We start from the raw sequence: 25,346 nt of genomic DNA on the forward strand, positions 1-25,346 counted from the left end.
CCCCCAGGGGACCCAATGCCACTGGGATGTGGGGACAGGAGCATGCAGGATCCCAGGAACCCTGTCACCCCGTTCCCTTGTCTCCAGCCCTGCATGGCCTCCCCCAGAGATGTCCCCTTCCCTGCAGGACGCCCCCTCCCTGGGCTGTGACACTGAGGACACAGTGATGGGCACAGGACAGGACCCTCCCCCACTCAAGGAGCTCCCAGAGGGGAAAAGCTGATGAGGGTGGCTGTGGGGTCCCCACTGCCCCCCTGCCATGTCCTTTGGGGGAGGCTTGTCACTTGGGCAGGGTTGCCATAAAAAAGAGGGCGGGGGTCCCCGTATTGTCCCCCTGCTTACACCCCTCCCACCCATCCTGCCTTTTCTCCCCACTGTTGTTGCCCGTTTTGCTCACATCTGGGGACCTGGTGGCCCACGTGTCCCTGTGCCTGGGGTGCCCCATAGGCCCCCGGGGGGCTGGAGGTGGGTATGGGACAGGGGACCCTCCTGCTGGGCTGGGCCACCAGCACAGGGAGGCACCCATTTTGCTCCTGCACCCCTTCCCTGCCCCACATCTCCTCTGGCTGCAGGTTTGCATGCACCTTCTCTATCCTTATATGCCCTATACATCCCTGAAAAGTCCCCGGCCCTGCCCTATAGCCCATGGTGTCCCCAGCTGTGCTCTGTAGATCCCTGAAAGGCCTCCAGCAGCCTGCATCTCCTCCTGCTTCTTCCCAGCAGCTTGGATCTCCTCCTGCTCTTCCCTGGGAGCCTGGATCTCCTCCTGCTTCTTCACAACACCCTGGATCTCCTCCTGATCTTCCCAGCACACTGGATCTCATCCCAGTGGAAGAGGAACCCAGGTAGACAGCCAGATCTGGCCATACCTCAGGATCAGTACATGCTTCTGTCCACCATCCCTATGCACATGGAGCACAGCAGCTGCCCCTGCCTTCCAGCCTTCTCCATCCACACCCTCGGGGGATGTTGTGTAGGACGCAAAGTACGTGCCCCACCTGTGATGCTGGAGATGGTGCTGGAGATGCCCCACCACAAGTTCCCTGCCAGTGTGCACGTGGCATCGTCTGCACCAGCTGAGTTCAGGGGGCCATCTGAAATGCTTGCTCTTAACCCTGCTCCTTCATGACTCTTGTTCTGCCTTCCTCGGGGCAGGAGGCTGCTCCAAGCACATATAATGCTGGTGTGGTGTGCTCAGGTAGCTGTCGTTCCTCTGCTGATGATCTCCTGGGTACCAGGGTACAGGAGCTCTGCAGCCAGTTTTCCTTGCTTCTCTCCAGCGAAGTTCTTTCCTCGTGGGAGTCCTCAAATCTCTGAGTGAAGATAAAGGCTGAACCTGTGGGGATCCATCCTCTGTCTCCTGTCCAACACTTGCTTTCTCTGATCTGAACACAGTACTTGAGGTGAGGCCTCACCGGTGCCGAGTACAGAGGCACCAGGTCACCAGTGGTGCCCCTCAGGGCTCAGTTTTGGGGCCAGGCTTGTTTAATATCTTTATTGATGATCTAGATAAGGGGATTGAGTGCACCCTCAGTAAATTCGCAGATGACACCAAGCTAGGTGGGAGTGTTGATCTGCTTGAGGGTCGGAAGGCTCTACAGAGGGATCTGGACAGGTTGGATCGATGGGCCAAGGCCAATGGGATGATGTTTAATAAGGCCAAGTGCCGGGTCCTGCATTTTGGTCACAACAACCCCAGGCAGTGCTACAGGCTTGGGGAAGAGTGGCTGGAGAGCTGCCCAGCAGAAAAAGACCTAGGAGTGTTGGTAGACAGCTGGCTTAACATGAGCCAGCAGTGTGCCCAGGTGGCCAACAGCATCCTGGCCTGTATCAGGACCAGCGTGGCCAGCAGGAGCAGGGCAGTGATGGTGCCTCTGGACTGGGCACTGGTGAGGCCTCACCTCGAGTGCTGTGTTCAGTTCTGGGCCCCTCACTACAGGAAGGACATTTTGGTGCTGGAGTGTGTCCAGAGGAGAGCCACCAAGCTGGTGAGGGGCCTGGAGAACAAGTCCTATGAGGAGAGGCTGAGGGAAGTGGGCATCTTTAGTTTGGAGGAGGCTGAGGGGAGACCTCATTGCCCTCTACAACTCCCTGAAAGGAGGGTGGAGAGAGGTGGGTGTTGGCCTCTTCTCCCAAGGGAATAATGACAGGAGCAGAGGAAATGGTCTGAAGTTGTGGCAGGGGAGGTTTAGATGAGATCTTGGGAAGAATGACTTTCCTGAGAGGGTGGTCAGGCACTGGAACAGCCTGCCCAGGGAGGTGGTGGAGTCACCATCCCTGGAGGTATTTAAGAAATGTGTAGACGTGGCTCTTCAGGGCATGTTCTAGTGCCCGAGATTATTGGTTTGTGGGTCAGTGTGATGTGGTGGGGTGTTGTGTTTTGTGGTGGGGTTTTTTTTGTTGTTCTTGTTTGGTTTTGGGGTTTTTTTTTGTGTGGGTTTTTGTTTTTTTTTTTTTTTTTCCTTTAAGGTTTGACACGATGATCTCAGAGGTCCCTTCCAACCATGGTGGTGATTCTCCATCGCTAGGTCCAGCACCACAAGGCGACCCCTCTCCACCTGCAGAGCCAGGCTGTGGGGAGACAATAACTGTGACCACCGAGAAGATGCCGGCGTGGTGTGCCTGGGTAGGCCACTCCAGAGCCCACCGTGGCGCAGCTCTGGAAGGAGCAACACTGCCACAAGGATAACTCAGTAGAGAAACACCTGCTCTGCTCACATTAAGCTTCTTGTATCTGTTTAGGAGCAATTTCAGGTTGGCTGAGAGCAGCATCTCCCCTTGGTCACCATGAGGACTTTATCCCAGGAGAACAAGTGTTTGTCCCCAAGCACCCCCTTGCTCTCCCCTATAGTCCCTGATTGGGTTCCTTGACTTTTCTGCTACGAGCAGGGGTGGGTGGAGGACCTGAGTATCCTGAGAAATGGGGAGCACAAGAATCTGAGCAAAGCAATGAGCTGCATGACCAAACCTTCCAGGGGACAGGAGGAAAGAGGCTTTACCTAGGGACCTACAGGGTGAGATGTAGGTTTTGTTGCAATCCAGAAAACCACCAAAAAGCTCCTGGATATAGATCTGTATAAGAAGGAGGGACCCACTATACTAATGGTGAGGAAGTAAGGAGTTTTACGAATTCTACTCTTTTCTTCCTTTTCCAGGAAGCACGTCTGAATTTTCTGTATTTCAGCAGTTTTCTTATTCTAGCTTATTCTAGCATCTTTTCCAACCTAAATGATTCTATGAGCAAGGACACCGCAGCAGCAGAGAATGGTTTGGGTTGGAAGGGACCTTTAAAGTCATAGAATCATAGAATCATGTAGGTTGGAAGGGACTTTTAAGATCATCGAGTCCAACACTGACAGAACCACCACTAACCCGTGTCCCTCAGCACCATGTCTGCCTGGCTTTTAAATACCCCCAGGGATGACTAATGCACCCCTTCCCTGGGCAGCCAGTCTTCTATGACTCTATTCCAGTGTTTTATAACTCTTTCCACGAAGAAATTTTTCCTAATATCCAATCTAAACCTCCCCTGGTGCAATTTGTAGCCGTTTTCTCTTGTCCTATTGCTTGTTTCTTGTGAGAAGGGACCAAGCCCCCCCCCTGGCTGCACCCCCCTTTCAGGGAGTTGTAGAGAGTGAGAAGGTCTCCCCTCCTTTTCTACAGGATGAACAACCCCAGTTTCCTCGGTTCCTCCTCATAAGACTTGTGCTCCAGACCCCTCACCCTAATGTTCCACTAACCCCTCTAAACTTCCACTGTTAGACCAACTAGACCATGTTGTTCATGGCCTTGACCAGTGACGACAGCAAAGTCCCCCAGGATGGAGATCTAAATGCCTTTCTCATCTGTGTTACAATATTTAACCATCCTCATGGGGGGAAAACCAGTATTTTCACCTACCTAATGGGAATTTCCCACAGCGCACGCTGTGCCCATCTGCTCATGTCCTGGTGATGTCTGTTGATCTCCTAAATTAGCTCTGGACGAAGAGACATTTGCTTTCTCCCCACAGATTCTGTTGCCATGAGAGCTCCGCGGCCTCTGCCGCCGCTCCCGTTGCTGGTCCCAGTCATCCCTCCGGTCTCCGTGCTGCTCTGTGGGGCTCTTCTGTACCTCAGGAGGTGGCAAACGCAGCGCAGGGCTTTTAATTTCCCCCCAGGTAAGCTCTGCTGTGGGTGGAGAGGGCAATGGAGTTTGCAGAAGAAACGTGTGGTTGGAAACGAGTGTTGTTCAAAACGCTGATGTCAGCAGAGTTGGGGCAGAAGGGCTTTTCCCTGTGGCTCGTCTTGAAAGGAACTTCCTTTTCTGGTTCGACCTTTTCTCTCCCCATCCCTTTCCCCTCTCTCTTTCTTTTCACTTCTTCCCCTTTCACTTTGACACTGCCTTCCTCCTGGGTTACGGACAGGCTGGGAGGTGGGGCAGGCCTTGAAGCCTCCTCAAACACTGCCTGTGCTGCCTGCACATCATGCAGGAGCTCTGAGCAGAGGGTGGCTTTATGCCCTAGCTCCCCGTTGGCAAGGGATGTTCCACCTTTAGAACGAGAAAAGACCAGGAATTGTGTCTGTTCCTGAATTTTTAAGGCTGTGGTGGAGACTCTTGGAAAGTGGGGTTGAGTGGTTGGGGTTGCCTGTGTTGAACATCTCCATGTTGTCTTGTTGAACGTCCATCATGTTGGTGGAAGGTGCTCTGTGTGGACCAAATGCTGGATCGAGGGTGGTTTCTGCAAAGCAGGCTTCATGTTGGAGTGCTGGCAGGGGTGATGGTGGCACACCCTGTTAGTCAAGCCAAAGTGATTTAGGCTGTCTCCAATGGAGTGAACATCCTCAGTTGGTTTCGTTAAAGAGGGGGAAATTCAGGCTGTGTGGAGCAAACCATTGGCTCTGCAAACCATTGTTCTCCACAGATTTTGTGCACATGGAGGAGGAGCTTGTTGCATCTGACACATACATCTCAACACCTGGAGAAGAGCAAGCAGCAGTCAAGGTGGCTCCTGCTGGGAAGAGAGCTTCTTCTCAAGAAAAGAGCTCAGCACAGCCCAGGCATAAAACTCCGAGATGCAGCTCCACTGCAGCACACAGCTCTTTCTCTAAGGGCCCTGAGCCACCTCGTCTCTAGATCCACAGCCTGTCTCCATGCCCACCTCGTTCAGGTACCCTGAGGGACAGACAGTCTGCACGAAGAAGAAGACATTTTATGTGTAGAAATTTTAAATTTCTTTTTTTTTTCAAATTTCTCTTCCAATTTTTTTTTTTTTCATTTCTGAAAATAGAAACATTCTCTAAGACTCAAGCAGTGTTTTACTCCTGGAAGTTTTTCTCCTTTTTTTTAAAAAAATTTTTTAATAACCAGTCAGTGGAGGCTGCATAGCTTACCCCGAAGTATCCGCCAGGGGCTTGTTTCCCTACAGCCCTGAAGCTGAGCCATTTTGCAAACTCCACATGAAAGCTCAGTTTAGGCCTCATGCAGATTTTTAGAGCCATCTGAGATGCCCCAGTTCTCAGACATTGACATGGGACTGGAAAACATGGCAAAGGACCTACAGTTCACTAGGTGCGTGGGAGGAACTGAATCTCACTGACCTGTTCCATCTGCTGTATTCCCAAACATGCTCCTGTGCCTTGTGTCCTTGGACATCGGTCTCTTGGGTCGCCTCAGAGGACAGGGGGTTCTTGAGAAAGGCTTGGAGGGCATGGAGGTGCAAGTCTGCCACGCAGAGGGATGCTTGCAGGAGGTTTAAGAAGCTCTGGTCGTAGAAATAAGGACCAGGCACCACCACGGCTCCTGCCAACCCAAGTGAGGGACTACGAGCAGCCGAGCAGGACCCCATGCAGGTGCCCTGCTGTGTGTTGGCAGGACAGTCCTCACCAGGAAAATAGATAGGTAGCCAACCATAGGGAAGGACAATGAGTGATGTGATCAATCCAGAGGCTCTGCTGGGGTAAAAGCATGAACATCTGCAAGGTGGGGGAAGAGGAGAAACAGGGGATCCAACACTGGGTCACAGGGGCATAGAGGAGGAAGACTTGGAGTGTCCCAAGAGGATTGACCAAGCTGGAAAACAGAAGAGGGCTTGCATGATGTGTGGGAAGTATCTGCCATGGGAAACGAGGAGTGCATGAAGATCCCAAAAAGGCCAAAAGCTTGGAGAACTAATGAGTAAAAAGTTGCTCCTACAGCATGCGGGACACTCGCAAAGGAGGATCAGGCAAGACTACAGCCAAGTCTGTGGCTGTGGTACGTATAGAGGGGTGTTTAAGGCTTGTGGAAGCACTTCTCTGAGTAGTAACTTCATGCTAAACTTACAGTAAGCCTTGTGTGAACGTTTCATAGTCCAGTTAATGGTGGAGTTGGGAACTTTCAGTGAATACCTGCATGGATGTGAATTGGTCCTGGGCTCTGTTGCACTAAGAGGAGTTGACCAGGGCACATGCTCACTAGTTCCTGCCACTTTTCCAGGTCCTGTGCTCACTTTTCTGCTGTTCCCTCAGCCTGATGGTCACTGGATGGCACTGGTCTTCTTCATCCAAGGGGGCTTTGCAGTAGGGTATCAGGGGCCCAAGTTTTTTTCTGGGGAAGAGTGTGATGTTGATGGGGGTTTCTTCTTCGTCCTCACCTTCTTCCATTTTTGGATTCGCATGTTTTCTGACACACCTTCCACCCTTTGTTCTTCCCTTATCCACCCGCAAATCAGTATTGCAACCCAAACTGACTGTATGTGGGGATTTTTGACTGTGTTGGATGCTTTTTCTTTGTTACCCCTAAAACTTCTTGTCCTGCAAGCTGGCAATGGGTGAGCTGCTGATTTGGTCTTTCTAGCGTGCCCCATCTTGTATCATCCCATACCTATTCTCTACCCCGACCTGTGTGTTTCTACTTCTCAAGGCTTCTGCTGTGACACCAGGTGTATGTTTCTCCCTGGGTTTGGGAGCCCCAGGACCCCCCTACATGTGCTGTGCTCCATGGCCTGATTCTGGAGGGTGGTGGAGACTACAGCAGGGCTGGATCCTTCACCCCTTATCCAGTCTCCCAAAGCCACCTCAGCAGGTCTCGTCCCACTGGGCACCCAGGTCCTGGGGAATGCAACGCATGGTCCCTTTCGTCCTGCAAAAACATCCCTTAGTCACCTTATTTCAGGCACTTTGAGATGAAAACATACATCAGAATGAATAGTTCTGCCTTAGGCCACAAGGGCACCCTGTGCTGACCCCCGACTGCCTTGGTCCTGCTCTCTGATAATGAGCAGGATAATGGTCGTTCCCCTAATGACCCTAATGAGGGTAACGGAGAGGCATGCAGCAGACTTTGCAAAGTTAGCTTTTCTTTCTTCTCGTTCCTGAAGCTGTGGCTCGGGGTGACACTCTATCTACCTCCACCCCTAGGAAGCACAGTTCCCTTTTCAGCCTTTTCCCAGCACGATTCAGCACAGTTCAACTCCAGGGTCCTCCCTTGCGTGGCCGAGTGGTCACCTCAGGCTGCTGCAGAGCCTCCCGCTCCTTGTTGAGCTTGGAGAAGGCAAGGCCCCAGGGAGACCCTAGAGCCCCTTCCAGTACCTGAAGGGGCTACAGGAAAGCTGGGGAGGGACTCTGTGGGGAGAGTGGCCTCAGGTGTGTTGGAGAAAATGATGGAATTGCCAGCATTGGGCCATTTATACTAAGAATTTTCAAGCTGTGAGCTTCCTCCTCTTATGGCTGATGGATTTTCCCAAGCTCAAGTTATCCCCTGGGTTCTCTTCTTTACCTTTATCTACCCTTATCTAGACCAAGTTTGCAACAGATTAATTCATTGTTGAAGGGGAGGATGAGAGGTTTCAAATGCTTTAGATCAGCAGAAGACGCTGAGAGGCGAAGGCAGGTGGCATAAGATGAGTCCTCGTTGTGTCAGCCATGGTGGGCTGGACCATGGAGATGCTGGCACATGCAGATCTCAGTCCTTTGCAAAGACACCAAGTGCTGAAGCACAGATGTCTGTGCTGGGGTGCCATTGCAGTCACAGGGAGCCATCAGCAGAGAAGAACAAGCCACACGAGAAGATCCTGATGGCTTCTCCCATCTTGCAGAGAACAGTTCATGATACTCAGCTCTTGGCCCGTACTTGATCTCTTTGCTCTCTCTGGAAGGTGCAAGCAAATGTGAAGGCTGCAAGACAGTCACAGGGTAGCATTTCCAACTGCTTATCCTTGAATAATAAGGTGATTCTTCTGACATCTATCTACAGATGAGATGTAATGAAATTCATGGTGCACCATGTCAGGCTGAGAGAGTTGGGGGTGCTCAGCCCAGAGAAGAGAAGGCTCCGGGGAGACTGGCTCCCTCTGCCAGGCATGGGTGTCCCCAGCTCCATCATCTCTGATGATGGCTCGGCCAGGAGCCCACCTGGTCCAGTGTCCTGGTCCCAGGGCTGGGTGATGCTCTTGCACCAGCCCAAGGGACTGGGCAGGCTCCTTGCCCCATAGTCATGCCTAGAGCCACGGCCCTGGGATGCAGAAGCCCACAGGTCATCCCAGGGGGTCCCATCATGCCCCATCCCACTGCTTGCAGGTGAGCAGACTATTCACTGACAACCTGGATTACAATGCCAGCATGGGTTTGTGCCAAACCATCACCTGCCTCAGAGACCGGTCTGTAAATTCCCTCAGTTCCCTTAATCTCAGGATGAGAATCAACACATCAGGGGTGCCCAAATACAAAACATACCACACCAATTGCCCACCAAAACACCGCACCCACCAACTAAACCCCACACTCAACACCTCACCATAAACCAATAACCTTGGGCACTAGAGCCTGCCCTGAAGAGCCATGTCTATATGTTTCTTAAATACCTCCAGGGATGGTGACTCCACCACCTCCCTGGGCAGGCTGTTCCAGGGCCTGACCACTCTCTCAGTAAAGTAGTTCTTTCTAATATCTAAATCTAAATCTCCCTTGCCTCAACTTCAGACCATTTCCTCTGGTCTTGTCGTTCGTCCTTTGGGAGAAGATGCCAACCCCCACCTCTCTGCACCCTCCTTTCAGGTAGTTGTAGAGGGCAATGAGGTCTCCCCTCAGCCTCCTCTTCTCCAAACTAAACATGCCCAGTTCCCTCAGCCTCTCCTCATAGGACTTGTTCTCCAGACCCCTCCCCAGCTTGGTGGCTCTCCTCTGGACACACTCCAGCAGCTCAATGTCCTTCCTGTAGTGAGGGGCCCAGAACTGAACACAGCACTCGAGGTGAGGCCTCACCAGTGCCCAGTACAGAGGCATGATGACTTCCCTACAGAGGCACGATGACTTCCCTGAGTGTCTTTGCAGCTTAATCTCAGTGGCTACCGCACAGTTTCTGGGCCAAACCCCCACCCCCTCCCTCCAGCCCCCTACTTATTATTGGTGTTGTGTGACATCCCGGGGTACAGGCTGTGTGTTTCATACGGGCAATGGCTTCAGGGACGTGACTTCAGGACAGATTCCAGCCAGACCGTGCTATTGGATGTACACAAGCCCTCAAAACTCATTATTTTGGCAGGGGAAAGGAGGCTTCCTGCCCTCCACACGCACCCTGGGGGTATCTCTGGGTGGTGGGGGTCCACCTTCAGATCACAGAATCGTAGTGGTTGGAAGGGACCTCAGAGATCATCGAGTCCAACCAACAACAAAAAAAACACCCACCCACACAGCACCCCACCACAAACCAGTAATCTTGGGCACTAGAGCATGCCCTGAAGAACCATGTCTACACGTTTCTTAAATACCTCCAGGGATGGTGACTCCACCACCTCCCTGGGCAGCCCATTCCAATGCTGGATAACCCTTTCAGTAAAGAAATGTTTCCTAATATCCAACCTGAACTTCCCCTGGCGCAACTTGAAGCCATTACCCCTTGTCCTGACATCTGTAACTTGGGAGAAGAGACCGACCCCCGTCTCTCTACAGCCTCCTTTCAGGTACTTGTACAGAGCGATAAGGTCTCCCCTCAGTCTCCTCTTCCCCAGACTGAACAACCCCAGCTCCCTCAGCCTCTCCTCGTAAGACTTGTGCTCCAGACCCCTCACCAGCTTCGTTGCCCTTCTCTGGACCCGCTCCAGCACCTCAATGTCCCTCTTGTGGTAGGGGGCCCAAAACTGGACACAGCACTCGAGGTGGGGTCTCACCAGTGCTGAGTACAGGGGGACGATCACCTCTCGGGCTCTACTTGCCACGCTGTTCTTGATACAGGCCAGGATGCTGTTGGCCTTCTTGGCCACCTGGGCACACTGCTGGCTCATGTTCAAGATGACACGCACAAGATGAGGCTTGGCTTTGCAAACCTCCAGAAGTGAGCGTTACAAACCTTCCCGTGGCCGGATCCGCAGCCTGTGGGCCTGGGGAGGTGGGGATGAAATGGGGCAGATGCAGCTGGGAAAGGTGAGGAGCCTCCGAGCAGACGTGTTTGTGGCAGTGAGGGGGCCACCTAAACCACTTAAAACCAGAGGGCAGGATCCCGGTGACAACGGGGAGGAGGGGTCAGTGCAGGAGGAGGAGGAGGGATGAATGCCAGGCAAACACGGGGCAGAGGAGGGGACAAACCTGTTCTCGCCACCCACAGCACCCGGCTGGGCTCGCAGCTCGCCCTGGGACGGTCACTTCTCCTACGGCACGTGTGATGGCCATGGGGTTGTCGGGACGTTGCCTCCTGTCCCTCCACAGCGGCCTGGCTGGCTTCGCTGGAGCAGGACTCCTCATCTACCTGGCATGCCTCTGTGGTGAGTGGCTCTCGCACGGGGGGAAGGAGCACCCTAGGAGAAAGACAAGGGTTGGAAATCTGCAGGAATGGGGAGGATGGGGCTTGCAGATGGATGGGCAAAGCTGCCTTTGGCCCACCAGCCTTCAAAAGGAAAAGAAAGCGGTGGGTTGGGAAGGAGACCTCGTTAGCCAGGTAATTATCCTGGCCTCTGGCGCTGCTGCCCTTGCACAGAACAGTTGGGAAACACTTGGAGCCTTCCCAGCCGGTGACAGTCAAGACCAGAAATTGCTTATTTGTGTTGGCCACCTCTTCAGGGCCGGCCAGTTCGTTTACAGAGGGCACAAAGTCCTCTTCCCCCCTAATGCTAACGGGAACATCTGGTCTGCTCTGCGCATAGCAGACATCAAGGCTTTCCAGGAGGTGACTGCTGTGCTGCAAGTGGGATGCCAAGGGGGTTTTCGTCTATTTTTCTGCCCCTGCCGGCCTCGTTTTGCATCCAGGAGATGCTGCAGCCTCTACCCAGACCCTGACCCAGGCGGTTCCACGGTGATTAAACACCTCGTATTTATCTGTCTTGCTGTAGTTTTTGCCTGTGGAATGCCCTCCTGTAAGACATACCCTCACCTGGCCAGGCCCGTGGGGCAATTTGCTGAGCAGGCGCATCATGCAAATCACTAATTAAAGCATGAGGTTGCTGACAGGCAGTACCTGCCTTCCCTCAGACTCCTGGGCACCTAATCCCTACTTAGAGCTGCCCCCAGTTCCCAACCCGGGCAGCAGGGTTTTCCTTTTCATTGACTGGGAATACTGAGCAAAAAAAATACCTGGAGCCGCTCTAAGGATAACTGTCTTTCAAAAAGAGGGTTTTGCAGAGCGTTTTCTCTCCTTGCCTTGTTTTTGTGGGTTTTTTTAATTATTTTTTTTGGTTTGTTTGTCTTTGAGCCAAAGGGTATGCACATCCATAGTGTACACAAGCCACCGCTGTTGGCAGTGTCTCCGTGAAGCTTGTGCTGCTCGTGCAGCCTGTCCCAGTGCTGCTTCTTCCACACCAGACCCTCTCCGTGTCCCTCTTGCAGGCCCGGTTGCTGCCCAGCGGGCTCCCCTCCGCCTGTCAGACGGCCCGCACCGCTGTGCCGGCAGGGTTGAGGTCTTCTACGAGAACCAGTGGGGAACGGTGTGCGACGACCACTGGGACCTGGAGAACGCCGGCGTGGTGTGCCGGCAGCTGGGCTGCGGCCCGGCGCTGTCGGCCCCCGCGGCCGCGCATTTCAGGGCAGGGTCGGGTCCCATCTGGCTGGACGACGTCAGCTGCACGGGGACGGAGGCCGCCCTGTCCTACTGCAGGTCGAAGGGCTGGGGAAACAACAACTGCCACCACGGTGAAGATGCCGGCGTGGTGTGCTCAGGTAACACCCTGGGGAGACGAGGCAGTTGGGCAGAGAGAAGGGGAGTTACGGGCTGGAGAGTTGGGCCAAGAGAAACCTAATGGAATTCAACAAGGGCAAGTGCAGGGTGCTGCACCTGGGGAGTAATGACCCCCTGCACCAGCACAGGTTGGGGGCTGACCTGCTGGAGAGCAGCTCTGAGGAGAAAGACCTGGGAGTCCTGGTGGACAACAGGATGCCCATGACCCAGCAATGTGCCCTTGTAGCCAAGAAGGCCAGTGGCATCCTGGCGTGCATCAAGAAGTGCGTGGCCAGCAGGTTGAGGGTGGTCATGCTCCCCCTCTGCTCTGCCCTGGGGAGGCCCCATCTGGAGCACTGGGACCAGTTCTGGGCTCCCCGGTTCCAGAAGGACAGGGAACTGCTGGAGAGGGGACAGCAGAGGCTACAGAGATGATGAAGGGCCTGGAGCATCTCTCTTACGAGGAGAGGCAGAGGGACTTGGGTCTTTTTAGCCTTGTGAAGAGAAGGCTGAGGGGGGATCTAATCAATGCATACAAATACTTAAAGGGAGGGTGTCAGGAGGCCAGGGCTGGTCTTTTCTCAGTGGTGCCCAGTGACAGGACAAGAGGAAATGGGCACAAACTTGAGTGTAAGAAGTTCCACCTAAACGTGAGGAGGAACTTCCTTCTGTGAGAGTGGTAGAGCACTGGAACAGGCTGCCCAGAGAGGTGGTGACGTCTCCTTCTCTGGAGACATTCAAAACCCACCTGGACACGTTCCTGAGCAACCTGCTCTGGGTGGACCCACTTTGACAGGGGGGTTGGACTAGATGATGTCCAGAGGTCCCTTCCAACCCCATGTGATTCTGTGATTCTATGACAGGGTGGGGGGTGATGATGACACATAGTTGGCACAGCAAGTCCTTCGCAAGGAGTGTTGTCCCCCCACTTTTCTAAAAGCTCCCTGAGGCACGGAGCACCTGTGGCCCCAGGAAGGGACGGTTTTCTGGTTTGTCCTGTACAAGTGAGTGCAGGCTGGGGAGCAATTTGGGAAGCAGGCTTGAAAACCTTATCTGTGATAACTTCCCAGAGATGCCCAACCACTTCTGGGGGATGCGTAGGGGACCCTTGTGCATCACACGCCTTCACGGCAAGTGGGACCCTGTGTGCCTTGCCTTGGCTGTGTTTTAGGGACACATGCAAGACTAGAGCCTCGTTGTATTTTGCAGGCACGTGCTGTGAGACACAGTTGTAGGCAGAGGAGAGGATGGCCAGGAGGAGACACCCAGATTCCTCCTTCTCACCACCAACACAAGAGACAGAATGATTTCCATTGCCTCTGGCGAGCCTCAGTCAGCTTTTTATGGTCAAAACCTGGGACTCCAGAAGCTTTGAGCCTTGGTGGCTGATTGAGCTGCAGGCTCTCATGGCAATTGGTAGATGCTGGAGCCACCTCTGCTAGAATTGAGCCACCTCTGCTAGAATTGTCCCAACAGACATCAGAACCCAGGTGTGCTGAGCCCCCTCACTTGTCACCTCCACCTGCAAATAGGAGGTAGTGCCCCATGAACACCAAGAAAATATTTTTCCTCCTCCTGTCTCAGCATCCTCAGGATCTTCAGCCACAGCTTGAAAAACTGTGGGTTGCTAGGACATGACATCATCCCAGTCCTGAGGTGGCTGCACATTGGTAGAGACAGGGGGCAGCCAACAATCATGGTGGAGTGCAGAATGGTAGGGTAGATGGTTGGACTCGATGATCCCAAGGGTCTCTTCCAACCTAGACGATGATTCTATGATTCTATGGTGCTGCAGAAATGAAGGGCAAGGAGGTTTTCATGGTCCACCTCTTGTTCCCTCTGTAGACTCATCCAGCCCTGCTATGGACACCCCAGCTGGTCCTGCAGAACTCCGCCTGGTGGGTGGCCCGAACCACTGCTCTGGAAGAGTAGAGGTGATGCACGACCACCAGTGGGGAACCGTGTGCGACGACGACTGGAGCTTCACGGATGCCAGTGTGGTGTGCCGGCAGCTGGGCTGTGGGGCAGCCATCTCGGCCTACGGCTCAGCTCACTTTGGCCGGGGATCGGGCCCCATTTGGCTGGACAACGTTCAGTGCTCTGGTACCGAAGCCACCCTGTCTGAATGCCAGGCCAGACCTTGGGGTGTCAACAACTGTGACCATGGAGAAGATGCCAGCGCTGTGTGCACAGGTAACATCATGCTTTTGGACCAGGAGAAGTTCAGCGGAGGATGCTTGGAGGAAGGAGAGCGGAGGATGCTCTGCTCCAGGGATTCGTACTGATTTCACAACTGCAGCTAAGGGCTGGGCAGCAGACACCTGGGTGGATGACCTTGTCCCCCTTGTCCCATCTCCTACGTGCCATGCTGGCACACAGTGAGGAGCAGCAGGGATAGTAGGAAGGGCAGCACCAAAAATTGTGCTCACGTGGGCACCAAGGAGAGAGGGAAAGCACTGGACGGGGTGCTAGAGGCTCCAGGCAAGGTCCCAACCCATCACACGATGGGGACCAGTAGTCAACAGGCTGTGCAAAGATGGGGTGCAGGGGACCTGAAGTCTTTTTGGAGAAGAAGCACCAGCAATGGGGGTCTGCAGAAAGTCTCTGCCTTTGGGGGCTGCTGGGGACACGCGAAGGGTTCGTGGACAGCCACCCAGGAGGACTGAAAAAAAGGGTTGCAGCCATTTACAGTTTGTTTGGGATAATGTTGAACATGCACAGACTCTGAGGTTACCCGGCTGGTTTTGCCCATACCTGAGCTGTTTACCCCAAACGTTAGCTGTTTCTCAAGGGCTCTGTGTGGACACAGGAACCTCCCTGTGCAAAACACAGGGGAGCATCCTCCAGCACAGGTCTCACCATGGTGGCAAGAAGGGGCAACCTGGGGGAGGCCTGGTCTGACGTTCCCCCCTTGTGTCTTGTGTCAGGAACAGGCACGGCCACCACCAACACACCGGCTCGTCTGCGCCTGGAGAATGGCTATGGCCGCTGCGCAGGGCGTGTGGAGGTGTTCTACAACCATCAGTGGGGGACAGTGTGTGACAGTGGTTGGAGCCTGGCCGAGGCAGCGGTGGTCTGCCGGCAGCTGGGCTGTGGGACGGCCATGGCGGCCCCCGGCTCGGCTCACTTCGGGGAAGCGTCTGGCCGCATCTGGCTGGATCACGTCAACTGCACGGGGACGGAAGCCGCCCTCTCCGAATGCCAAGCAAGGCCGTGGGGATCCAACAGCTGCGACCACCGAGAAGAAGCTGGCGTGATGTGCTCTGGAGATTCACGTCAGTTGGGATAAATACTGTGCGGGCTGGGGTGCAGGATCAGCTCAATCATGTCTCAGGCAGCCAGGGACTCTATGGTCACTACTGATCCCAGGACCCTCTCATAGTTGCTGTTGACCCCGGGACCTTCCCATAGTCTTTGTAGACCCCAGGACCCTTCCACAGTCGTTGTTGACCCCAGGACCCTCCCATAGTCACTGTTGACCTCAAGATCCTCCCACAGTCACTGTTGACTCCAGGCCCTTCCCATAGTCACTGTTGACCTCAAGATCCTCCCACAGTCACTGTTGACACCAGACCCTCCCATAGTCACTACTGTCCCCAGGACCCTCTCATAGTTGCTGTTGACCCCGGGACCTTCCCATAGTCTTTGTTGACCCCAGGACCCTTCCACAGTCGTTGTTGACCCCAGGACCCTCCCATAGTCACTGTTGACCTCAAGATCCTCCCACAGTCACTGTTGACTCCAGGACCCTCCCATAGTCACTGTTGACCTCAAGATCCTCCCACAGTCACTGTTGACACCAGACCCTCCCATAGTCACTACTGTCCCTAGGACCCTCCCATAGTTGCCGTTGACCTCAAGATGCCCCCATAGTCCCTGTTGACCCTAGGACCCTTTCTGAGGCTCCAAGCCCCAAGCTCTGGAACTGCAACCCCTCTTTATCCACACCAATGAGAAGCAAATCCCAAGGCAGCCCTGTCAGTGCAGCACCTTCCCCAGGCAGCCAGAGGCTTAACGCGCAGAAGGATGCTCTGATTTTCCTGTGGCTTTAGCACATTGCAAAGCCCGACTGGAGCAGTGGCTGATGGTGAGGCATTAATTAACGTGACCCTTTCTCCCTTCACAGATGCGGACCCTTCGGAGCAGCGCCTGCTGCGGCTGGTGAACGGCTCCAACAGCTGCCTGGGGAGAGTCGAGGTCTTTCATGACCAGAAGTGGGGGACCGTGTGTGACGACTCCTGGGACCTCCAGGACGCTGCTGTTGTGTGCAGGCAGCTGGACTGCGGGGTGGCACTGTCAGCACCGGGCTCGGCTCATTTCGGACAAGGCTCGGATCCCATCTGGCTGGATGACGTTCAGTGCAGGGGGACCGAGTCCGCGCTCACCGACTGTGAGCTGAGCACCTGGGGAGAGCACAACTGCGGCCACAGCGAGGATGCTGGCGTGGTGTGCTCGGGTAAGACCAGGCTTCAGGGACCAGGGTGGTTGGTGTCCATCCAAGGGAGGGCTTGATGGGTGCTGGAGCTACTCTTCTACCCCAGGGCTGTGCCAGGCTCTCTCCTCACTCTTCCCCATCCCCAGCTCCAGAGCAGAAGTCATCTTTCACTCAGCCACTTGGCTTGGAGTTGAGAAAAAATGCCACCCTGCCTTAGAAAGGAGTTATGCGCTTAACTCCTAAAATTGATTTAATCTGGACTATGTCTCAGGCTCATCAGTGACAGCATCCTGGGATGGGCCAAACCTTGCTTAAAAAAATAATCAAGGCACACCATTCGTAGACACAGGAGTCCAGTGCCAGCAGGGAGGTGGATGTGGGTCTCCCATGAGCCCCATCTCAAGGACACCAGCCCCGCAGTGACGTTGCTTATTAAGGCATCTCATACCCGGAGGTGGAGTAAGTCGCAGGTGCTGGTGGCTTTCCTTCAGCAGAGCACCAGAAAAAAAGATGCTCCGGAGCAAGTCAGAAGCTCTCATCACCCTATGGGGTCAGAGGCACCACCTCACCCCCTTTTTGCTCCCTCTTGCAGGCACAAACCCCTTGCAGGTGCGGCTGCAGGACGGCCCCGGTCCCTGCGCGGGGCGGGTGGAGGTGCTCTACAACGCTACCTGGCACGGGGTCTGCAGCAACGGCTGGAGCTTGCTGGAAGCCGAGGTGGTCTGCAGGCAGCTGGGCTGTGGGCCAGCCCAGTCGGCGCCCCTGGGAGCCCAGTTCAGGCAGGAGACCGGCCGTGCCTTGCTGGAGGGGCTGAGCTGCCGGGGGAGCGAGTCCCTGCTCCTGGAGTGCCAGCAGAAGGGGTCCGGGCTGGGGTCCTGCCAGCAGGGCTCGGCGGCCGGCGTGGTGTGCACGAAGCCAAAGGGTGAGAGCCACGATCCTCCATGGGGTCCACACCAGAGCAGGGAGGCAGTCCCAAGGCGAGAAGAAAGTGGGAAAAATGGCACGTGTTCATCCCAGCCAGTTCTTGAGGGCCTTTTCTGGGGGACACACCTCATTTTCTGACACCCTCGGGAGCACCAGAGATGCTTTCCTCGCTCAGAACACCCTCCAGGGATGGTGACTCCACCACCTCCCTGGGCAGCCCATTCCAATGCTGGATAACCCTTTCAGTAAAGAAATGTTTCCTAATATCCAACCTGAACTTCCCCTGGCGCAACTTGAAGCCATTACCCCTTGTCCTGACATCTGTAACTTGGGAGAAGAGACCGACCCCCGTCTCTCTACACCCTCCTTTCAGGTACTTGTACAGAGCAGTAAGGTCTCCCCTCAGTCTCCTCTTCCCCAGACTGAACACCCCCAGCTCCCTCAGCCTCTCCTCGTAAGACTTGTGCTCCAGACCCCTCACCAGCTTCGTTGCCCTTCTCTGGACCCGCTCCAGCACCTCAATGTCCCTCTTGTGGTGCGGGGCCCAAAACTGGACACAGTACTCGAGGTGGGGTCTCACCAGTGCCCAGTACAGGGGGACGATCACCTCTCGGGCTCTACTTGCCACGCTGTTCTTGATACAGGCCAGGATGCTGTTGGCCTTCTTGGCCACCTGGGCACACTGCTGGCTCATGTTCAGCCGACAGTTGACCAACACCAACAGAAGTGTTGCCATAAGCCTTTTTGCTGGGAGACATTGGGTGGACAGGGGAGAGGCACCCGAAGGCAACAGCTCTAAGGCAGCGGAGTGGGACCAACTGGGTGAGGGCATCTCGGTGGACGTGGAGATCCAAGCATCCTTAGCGGACGTGCTCTGTTTGCGTTAGCCCAGAGAGGGGGGTTGTCCATGCACCCACCCTCCCAAAGCAGAGGGTGAGCTGTGAGTCCTGCTGCTGACGATCAGCCCAGCACCCAGGAGGGGCAGTGAGGGAGGATCTTGCAAATCCCCAAAAACAGGCAGCAGAAGGGAAGGGTGAGAGGGGCAGAACGAGTCCCGCCATCCAAACAACTCCCTCTGAGCTTCACTCTTCCTGCAGAACTCATAGAGGCCTGCTCGGTGCTGGCAGGCCTGCTCGGCGTGGGGGCAATGCTCTGTGGGACCCTGTTGGTCCTGTACCTGTGGACGAGGTGTGGAAGACCGGCTCGACGCTCCCCAGGTAAAAGCAGGACCACAGCACGTGGTGCACCTGGCTTCCTTGTGGCCACACGTCCGGCTGGCATGGAGGCACACCAGCCTGGGTGTGGGGATCGCACTCTCCAAAGTGTCACCCTGCTCCTTCATTTTGCAGACAAACCCCTTAGAGTGAAGACAGAGGACAGCGGGATGTCATCCGAGGCTTAAGCGGTCATGTTCCTGGTGTCCAAGGCAAGGCTCCCTCAGGACCCCAGAAGACTTCATTGGAGCCAGAAGAGCAGAGCCGTGGCTGCAATGGTCAGCAGAGAGAATCCCCTCTGGTCTCTGTGCCCCATAGCCCCCAGCTCACCGCGCTGAGCCTCTGCGGGTCCCAGTTCCTCCAAGCAGAGCTGAAGTCCCTCAGTCTCCAAGCAAGGCCTTCTCAGAATAACCCATATCTGGTCCTCTGGGTAGGCTCCAGAATCCTAACTCCAGACTCCTCTTGTTCCCAGCCCCATAGCCCCCTGTGATTCCTGTAGCCCCCTGCAGTGGCATCGAGTGCCATCACCCTCACCACATTCCCACCTTTTCCCCTAATCTCCCATGACCGCTTCTGGTCCCCATGGAAGTGAGGATTGCTGCCTGATCCAGGAGCAAGGGAGCAGGGTGCTCTCCTGCACTGTGCAAAAAAACCACCTTTGTAAAACGAGGACTGTGCTTAAACACCCATCCAGAACGGGGTGAAAAGTCCCTCACCCACTGTATTTATTCAATCCACTTTCAAATACCAGTAAAACCCTTAAACCTGAAAGATTGAGAGTGCAGCATTATAGAGACTCAGGGATATGGAGTGACTTGGTGAGGTGGAAGTGGTGGAAGAAAAGGCCCCTTGGTTATAGAGGGATTGCAGATGACCAGGTCAGATACAGGAGACTCAAGATTACTAATGTTGGGTGAGATATTATCCTGGCCACCAACAAGGAAGGGTCACTAAGGTTCCTAATGGAGCAACCCAGTTCTGAGCCCCAAAACATCCACCACTTTGGTGAAGCCAGAAGGGTCCATGTCTGAGGAACGTCCCAGTGCCATGGGAGGGAATGAAAGAACCACAAGCTTGAGCAGGTTGTAGTGAAGGTGTGCCTTGCAAGCCAAGCTGATGTCCACTCAAGGACATGGAAAGGAAAAGATGCATGTAATGAAAGAGTCACAGCATGTGACAGCCCTGAGGGCTGAGAACAGCACTGAGAAGAAGGACTTGGGGGTGTTGGTGGATAAGAAGCTCAACATGAGCTGGCAATATGTGTTGACAGCCCAGAAGGCCAACTGTATCCTGGGCTGTATCAAAAGAAGCATGGCCAGCAGGGCGAGGGAGGTGATTCTGCTCTTCTTCCCTGCTCTGGTGAGACCCTACCTGGAGTCTACCAGCATCCAGCTCTGGAGTCCTCAGCACAAGAAGGACATGGACCTGTTAGAGCAAGTCCAGAGGAGAGCCACAAAGATGATCAGAGGGCTGGAGCACCTCTGCTGTGAGAACGGGCTGAGAGAGTTGGGGTTGTTCAGCCTGGAGAAGAATCTCCAGGGATAGCTTATAGCTCCTTCCAGTACTTAAAGAGAGCCTACAAGAAAGCTGGAGAGGGACTTTAAACAAGGCCATTTAGTGATAGGATGAGGGATAATGATTTTAAACTGGAAGAGATTTAGATGGGATCTCAGGAAGAAATTCTTTGCTGTGAGGGTGGTGGGACACTGGAACGTGTTGCCCAGAGAAGCTGTGGCTGCCCCATCCCTGGAGGGGTTCAAGGCCAGGTTGGATGGGACTTTGAGCAACCTGGTCTAGTGGGAGGCGGTCCCTTCCAACCTAAACCATTCAATGATTCTATGTATTTCAGTGCCCTTCAGATCTACCTCCCACATCTCCTTCCCTCCCAGCCAGCGGTTTGCAGCTGTGACCCATTCGCGTCTTGCTACTCGTCCTAAGCCCCAGCCATAGACCTCCCCTGGCTGGGGATCTCCTGTCAACATGTGGCCACAAGGTCAGCTTCTGTTGCTCCACGGACATCCACCACACCTGAGACTTCAAGGTTTCTCATCCTCCTGCTGGCACTTGAGCCTTCTCATCTTCCTGCTGGCTGCCCCAGCAGACCTGGTCATCCCGCCTTGCCTGTCCCAAAGCTTACATCAAAGGCCCAGGGCTTCTCCTGGCTCCGCATAAAGTGTGCTCAGAATAGGAGAAAACAGGACTTTGGCCCAGTTTTTTTTGGAATAAAATATGTGCACCGTTTGGAGAAGGTTTTTGCAATAAAGCTGGGATGAGTTCATGCTCTTCAGGGATCCAATATGAAGGATCAGCACCTGCTAGAGCCCAGCTTGGGCCATGGGTTGTTCTGCAGAGACTGCAGTGTCTCAAAGGAGGGATTTCAGACTTCCCAGGGGGACACAACACTCGAGTTCAGAAGGGACAGAGGACACAACTCGTTTCCAGAGCGGCTGTTTGTCCAAACTGAAGACAGCCCCAGCAGAAGCTCCCTGGCCCAGAGCTGCATCAGCCACGTCAGGCTGTGACAGTTCACGGCATTTCTGTGTCGGGAATCTCTTTGCTGCTGGTTTGTTTGTTTGCAAAGGAGGGGAACAAAGTCCTTGGGCTCACTGAGCCCCAGTACAAATGAATACAGCCACCTTTCCCGACTGCTCTGCTTTTGATGAGATTAGTTTTGACTCATTTCCAGCCCAACTTTCCCCCACTCATTCTTGTGCCTTTGTGTAGCACACCTCTTTTTTTCCTATTTGGTCTCCAGCCCTAGCTCTGCATGCCTCTGGGGTTTGGTTTTTTCCTATTTGATCTTCCTGCAGGCAGCAATCTACTCCCCACTCCACTGCCCCTCTCAGGTTTTGCCAGGCTGAAGAGGTTAAACTCAGCCTGGACCTCCCTGGCCATGCTGCCCTCTTCCCAGTACGTGCTCCAGTTTTGCTTCTTATTTTTACACAGACATGGGCAAAACCATCCACCCTGTTTCTGGCAGGGGCCACGTCCTTGCCCAATGCAAGCCCCATCTTCAAGGCACCACTAGCACAAGACCCACCTCCATCTGAACCCTCCCATTCGCAGCAACGGGTGATGTTCATTTGATGACCCTTTTGCAAAACACTTTCTTTCCAGCAGCACAATGCTCTGCCTTTGGGCCCCTTCCTTGCACAACATCAGCCACCACACACTGAAGGGATGGGAGGACAGCAAACTCTTCCATCCTCTCAGCATATGCTTGGGGCAGCGATGTGTAAGGGACGTGCCAGGAGCATCATCAGCATGACAGCAACTGGGAAGCAAACTGCTAATCCAAAAGGGACCCTGGGGGTCTTGCAGGTGCAGACACAGTAGGATATGAGAATGGCAATTCCCCTTGTTTTCCAAACCTGACTGAGCCGTCCAAAGCATGGCAAGGTGAGCGTGAGCCCCTTTCTCATCACAGATGGTTTTCAGGCTCTCCTGATGGCAAACAGCTACAGTGCAGGTGCTGGCTCCAGCCTCCTAAAATAAAGCCATTTTCAGCTTGTAGTAACCTAGTTTCTTGCAGTGGATGTTCCCTCACCTCAAAACCCAACCAGCCACTTTCCAACGAAGCTAACGTAGCTGTATTTCCCCAGGTCTGTGCATAGAGGCTTGATTCAACTTTTGGAAAGTAGATATCTTGTACCAGGGCAGCCAAGATGGCCACAGGGATTGGCACGTACGAGACAGGACCTGAGTGTCGAGCAGGTTTTGTTTGCTCCATGTTTTCCTGGAACAGCTCGCTGTTTCGCAAGCTGATGACAAGACTGGCTGCTGCATGGGGCAGTGGGTCACCTCCTGGCAGAGCTTCACAGGAGGTGAAGCTCCCAGGGGAGAGCAGGGCAGAGGAGGAGAGCGCTCTGCAGAAATCCCATTTTTCCCTCCCAGTTTGCCAGCGGGACACTGGGCTCAGCTGGCCTCTCTCACAAGGACAATCCACTCCAGCCTCCAGCCTGTGGCCAGGCTGTGAACATGGGGACACCGAGCGGTCCCCATCCCTCATCCAGCCACCCTGGGGGCAGAAAACCCACCTGTGGAGGGGCCAAGAGTGCAGGGATCCTTCTCCTGACGGCGTGCCTTTGGGGTGAGTGGCGTTTGCCTTCACTGCTGACTGCAGGGAGCCCATCTGCCACACCGGCTCCTTCAGCCGGTTCAGCCAACACTTTGTGGGGAACAGCAGAGGCTGGTTTGGGGTCCTGGGGATCGCTCCGGGGTCTTGGGCAATGGGCAGTGGCTTATGATGGCTTTGGAGGTGGGTGAAAAGTTTTTTTATGCTGTCAGGAGCTCGTCTATCTCCCCTGCACTCCAAGAGCCACGCACAGCAGGTCTACTTCTGCACAGATGGTTTTATACCATAATCAAAGGCTTGTGCCCTATAATTAAAGGCTTGAGAGCGTTAGGAGAGCGGAGGGAAGCTTGTCTGGTGCTGAAGTTGTCTCACAGCTGGTCACAGCTTCCTCCCCTGCTTTAATCTTGGCTTATCCCAGACCGTGCATGGCAAAGTCATGGCATTGCAGCATGGAGGGGGCTTGGTCAAACCCAACAGCACTCTGCCTTTAGAGGAGAAGGTCTCCACACGACAGAGAGGTGAGCAGGTAGGGACCCACATTGCCAGGACAAGGCTGGGTGGCTCATGGCTGTGCAGCACAAGGAACCCATATTTGTGGGGCTAATGGGGCAGACAGGCAAGATGCTGGCAAGAGACGTGACCCTTGTGCTCAGGCAGAGCTGTAAGGAAGCTGAAGACCTTACAGGTCCCTCACCCACAGCCATGGTTTGCTCTCAGACGTTGGTGCAGGGATGGGGAAGGGCTCTGCTCCAGGTGCAGTATCATGCTGATGGTTAAATGGCAGCTTTGCTTTGGGAATGGTTAAGGAAGGGCTTTGGTCTTCGTCCAAGCTGCCCCAGCTCAGAGCATGAGCTGGTTATTTGAGCTTGGACAACCTTCTTAGTGATGTTTCACGTTTACAAAAGGCACAAGCAGAAACGTTCTTCTGATCAGGATTGGAGCGAACAAAATTAGGAACATGCTTTCTCTGCTGGTAGGGATTTTGTTTTAATTTCCAGGCTGATTTGTTGCTAAGGGCAGTTTGTACTGCTGCCTTTTGGAACTAAAATTTTGCTTTAACTTGCTTGGGTTTTCTTTCTTTTGTGATCTATCCATGAACAGTATAATCTTCCCACTTTTGGGGGAGAATCCTGGAAATTTCATTACAGTCTTTGCCTCTGGGACAGTCAGTATCTCCTGGCTGGCTGGAGACATCTGGGCTGGGACTTGTCCATGGTCAATGCACACACGATCAGGCAGTGCTTGCAAGGAACGCGCCGAGGAGTGTCTCAGCTCTGCTCAGTCTCAGCTGCTGGGCTGATTCCCTGCTAATACAGGGTCGCCTCATTGCTCCCAGTGAAAATAAGGAAGCAGAGCAAAAAGCCCATGGGAAAGCAGGGAAAGGATGAAACAGAAGAGCCAGCCATCGTCAGGACTGTGCCCTTTGCGAGAGGACCCAGTGCCTGGAATGCATCTGGTTCAGCTTCCTTGTAAAAGTGAATTTTCAGGGGTGGCTTTGCAAAGACGCTTTATTGCAAAGACTTGTTATTGAAAGACACTTTCCTGCTGCCTGCTGTGCAGCCCGACTGAAAGAGCCGAGCTGCGCGCTCCTGCATCCAGCGTGCCACGGCTGCCCAGGTGCTGTTTGTATTTGAATGACTCAGGGATTTGATTTTTAACCTGTTTCGTACTCTTTCTGCCCCCTGTGACTTCCCAAGTGCTGCGTCTGGCCCCTTGCCTGCTGACGGTCAGACCCACACACAGATCAGTGCCTGAGCACTTCGGAAATCATTATCTGTGGTCAAAAAGCTTATTTACACAATGCAATCGTATCCCTCTTGAACATATTTTTTTTTTTTTCCTGCTGACCCAGTTGTGCTCTCCATGTGACTAACGTCCAGTTACAGCTCCTGTCCACACGGTCTCCCTTTGGCTCGTGCTCTTGCCCACGGGACCTGCGGCAATCTCATGCCATGGCTCTTCATACTGCCTGAGTTCAAGCACTTTTCTTCTCGGCCTCACGAGCTTGCCCAAGCAAGCCCCAAGGCATTACCCACTCTTGATGGTGAAGTTCCATCTTTGCTGCTGGTACAAAAATACACACATAAGCTCAAATGCCCATTTTTTTCTGCCTATTACCTGAACAAGAAAGAGGCTCCTGGGATGCAGGATCCCATTTAGACGCAGAGATGGGGCTCAGTTGCCTACAAACAGATGCCCAGGGACATCTGAGATGTCCAGAGACGGTGTGGGATTGTCAACATCCCCTCTGAAATCCTTTTTTCGGGGGCAAGAGCCATCTCAAATGCATGAGTAGCTGAGCCCCATCCACCCCCAGGGTTTCACCTCTTCTCTTGGTTTGTGGTTTATTGGTTTGTGGAGGGGTGTTATTGGTTTGTGGAGGGGTGTAGCGTGTGGGGCTGTGGGTGTGGGGTTTAGTTGGTGGGTGGTGGTTTTGGGTTTGTTGTTCTTGTGGTGGTTGTGGTGGTTTTTTTGTTTTTTGGTTGTTTTTTTTGTGTGTGTTTGTTTTTTGTTTTTTTTTTTTTTTTGTGGTTGGACTCGATGATCTCGGAGGTCCCTTCCAACCACTAAGATTCTGTGATTCTGTGATTCTTTC

At 54.0% G+C, this 25,346-nt stretch overlaps 1 protein-coding gene and 1 long non-coding RNA gene across 2 annotated transcripts in view; both read left to right on the forward strand.

Moving 5' to 3' along the window:
• Positions 1-339: 339 nt before the first annotated feature.
• LOC106899065 (deleted in malignant brain tumors 1 protein-like) overlaps positions 340-25,346 on the forward strand; it is a 53,566-nt gene continuing 28,559 nt past the window's right edge. The window contains exons 1-10 of the mRNA XM_014960732.1: positions 340-1,403; positions 2,470-2,626; positions 4,013-4,159; positions 4,904-6,234; positions 10,561-10,717; positions 11,775-12,104; positions 13,948-14,295; positions 15,030-15,377; positions 16,229-16,558; positions 17,130-17,459. Coding sequence (XP_014816218.1) covers positions 6,178-6,234; positions 10,561-10,717; positions 11,775-12,104; positions 13,948-14,295; positions 15,030-15,377; positions 16,229-16,558; positions 17,130-17,459 — 1,900 coding nt within the window. The 5' untranslated portion in view covers positions 340-1,403; positions 2,470-2,626; positions 4,013-4,159; positions 4,904-6,177. The remainder of the gene's footprint in view (positions 1,404-2,469; positions 2,627-4,012; positions 4,160-4,903; positions 6,235-10,560; positions 10,718-11,774; positions 12,105-13,947; positions 14,296-15,029; positions 15,378-16,228; positions 16,559-17,129; positions 17,460-25,346) is intronic.
• LOC106899066 lies at positions 18,164-19,446 on the forward strand. Its single transcript, XR_001414015.1, has 2 exons — positions 18,164-18,678; positions 18,811-19,446. It is a non-coding gene; the product is annotated as an uncharacterized LOC106899066 (long non-coding RNA).

This window comes from Calidris pugnax, unplaced genomic scaffold (assembly GCF_001431845.1).
Source record: "Calidris pugnax isolate Ruff unplaced genomic scaffold, ASM143184v1 scaffold496, whole genome shotgun sequence".
Lineage (NCBI taxonomy): Eukaryota > Metazoa > Chordata > Aves > Charadriiformes > Scolopacidae > Calidris > Calidris pugnax.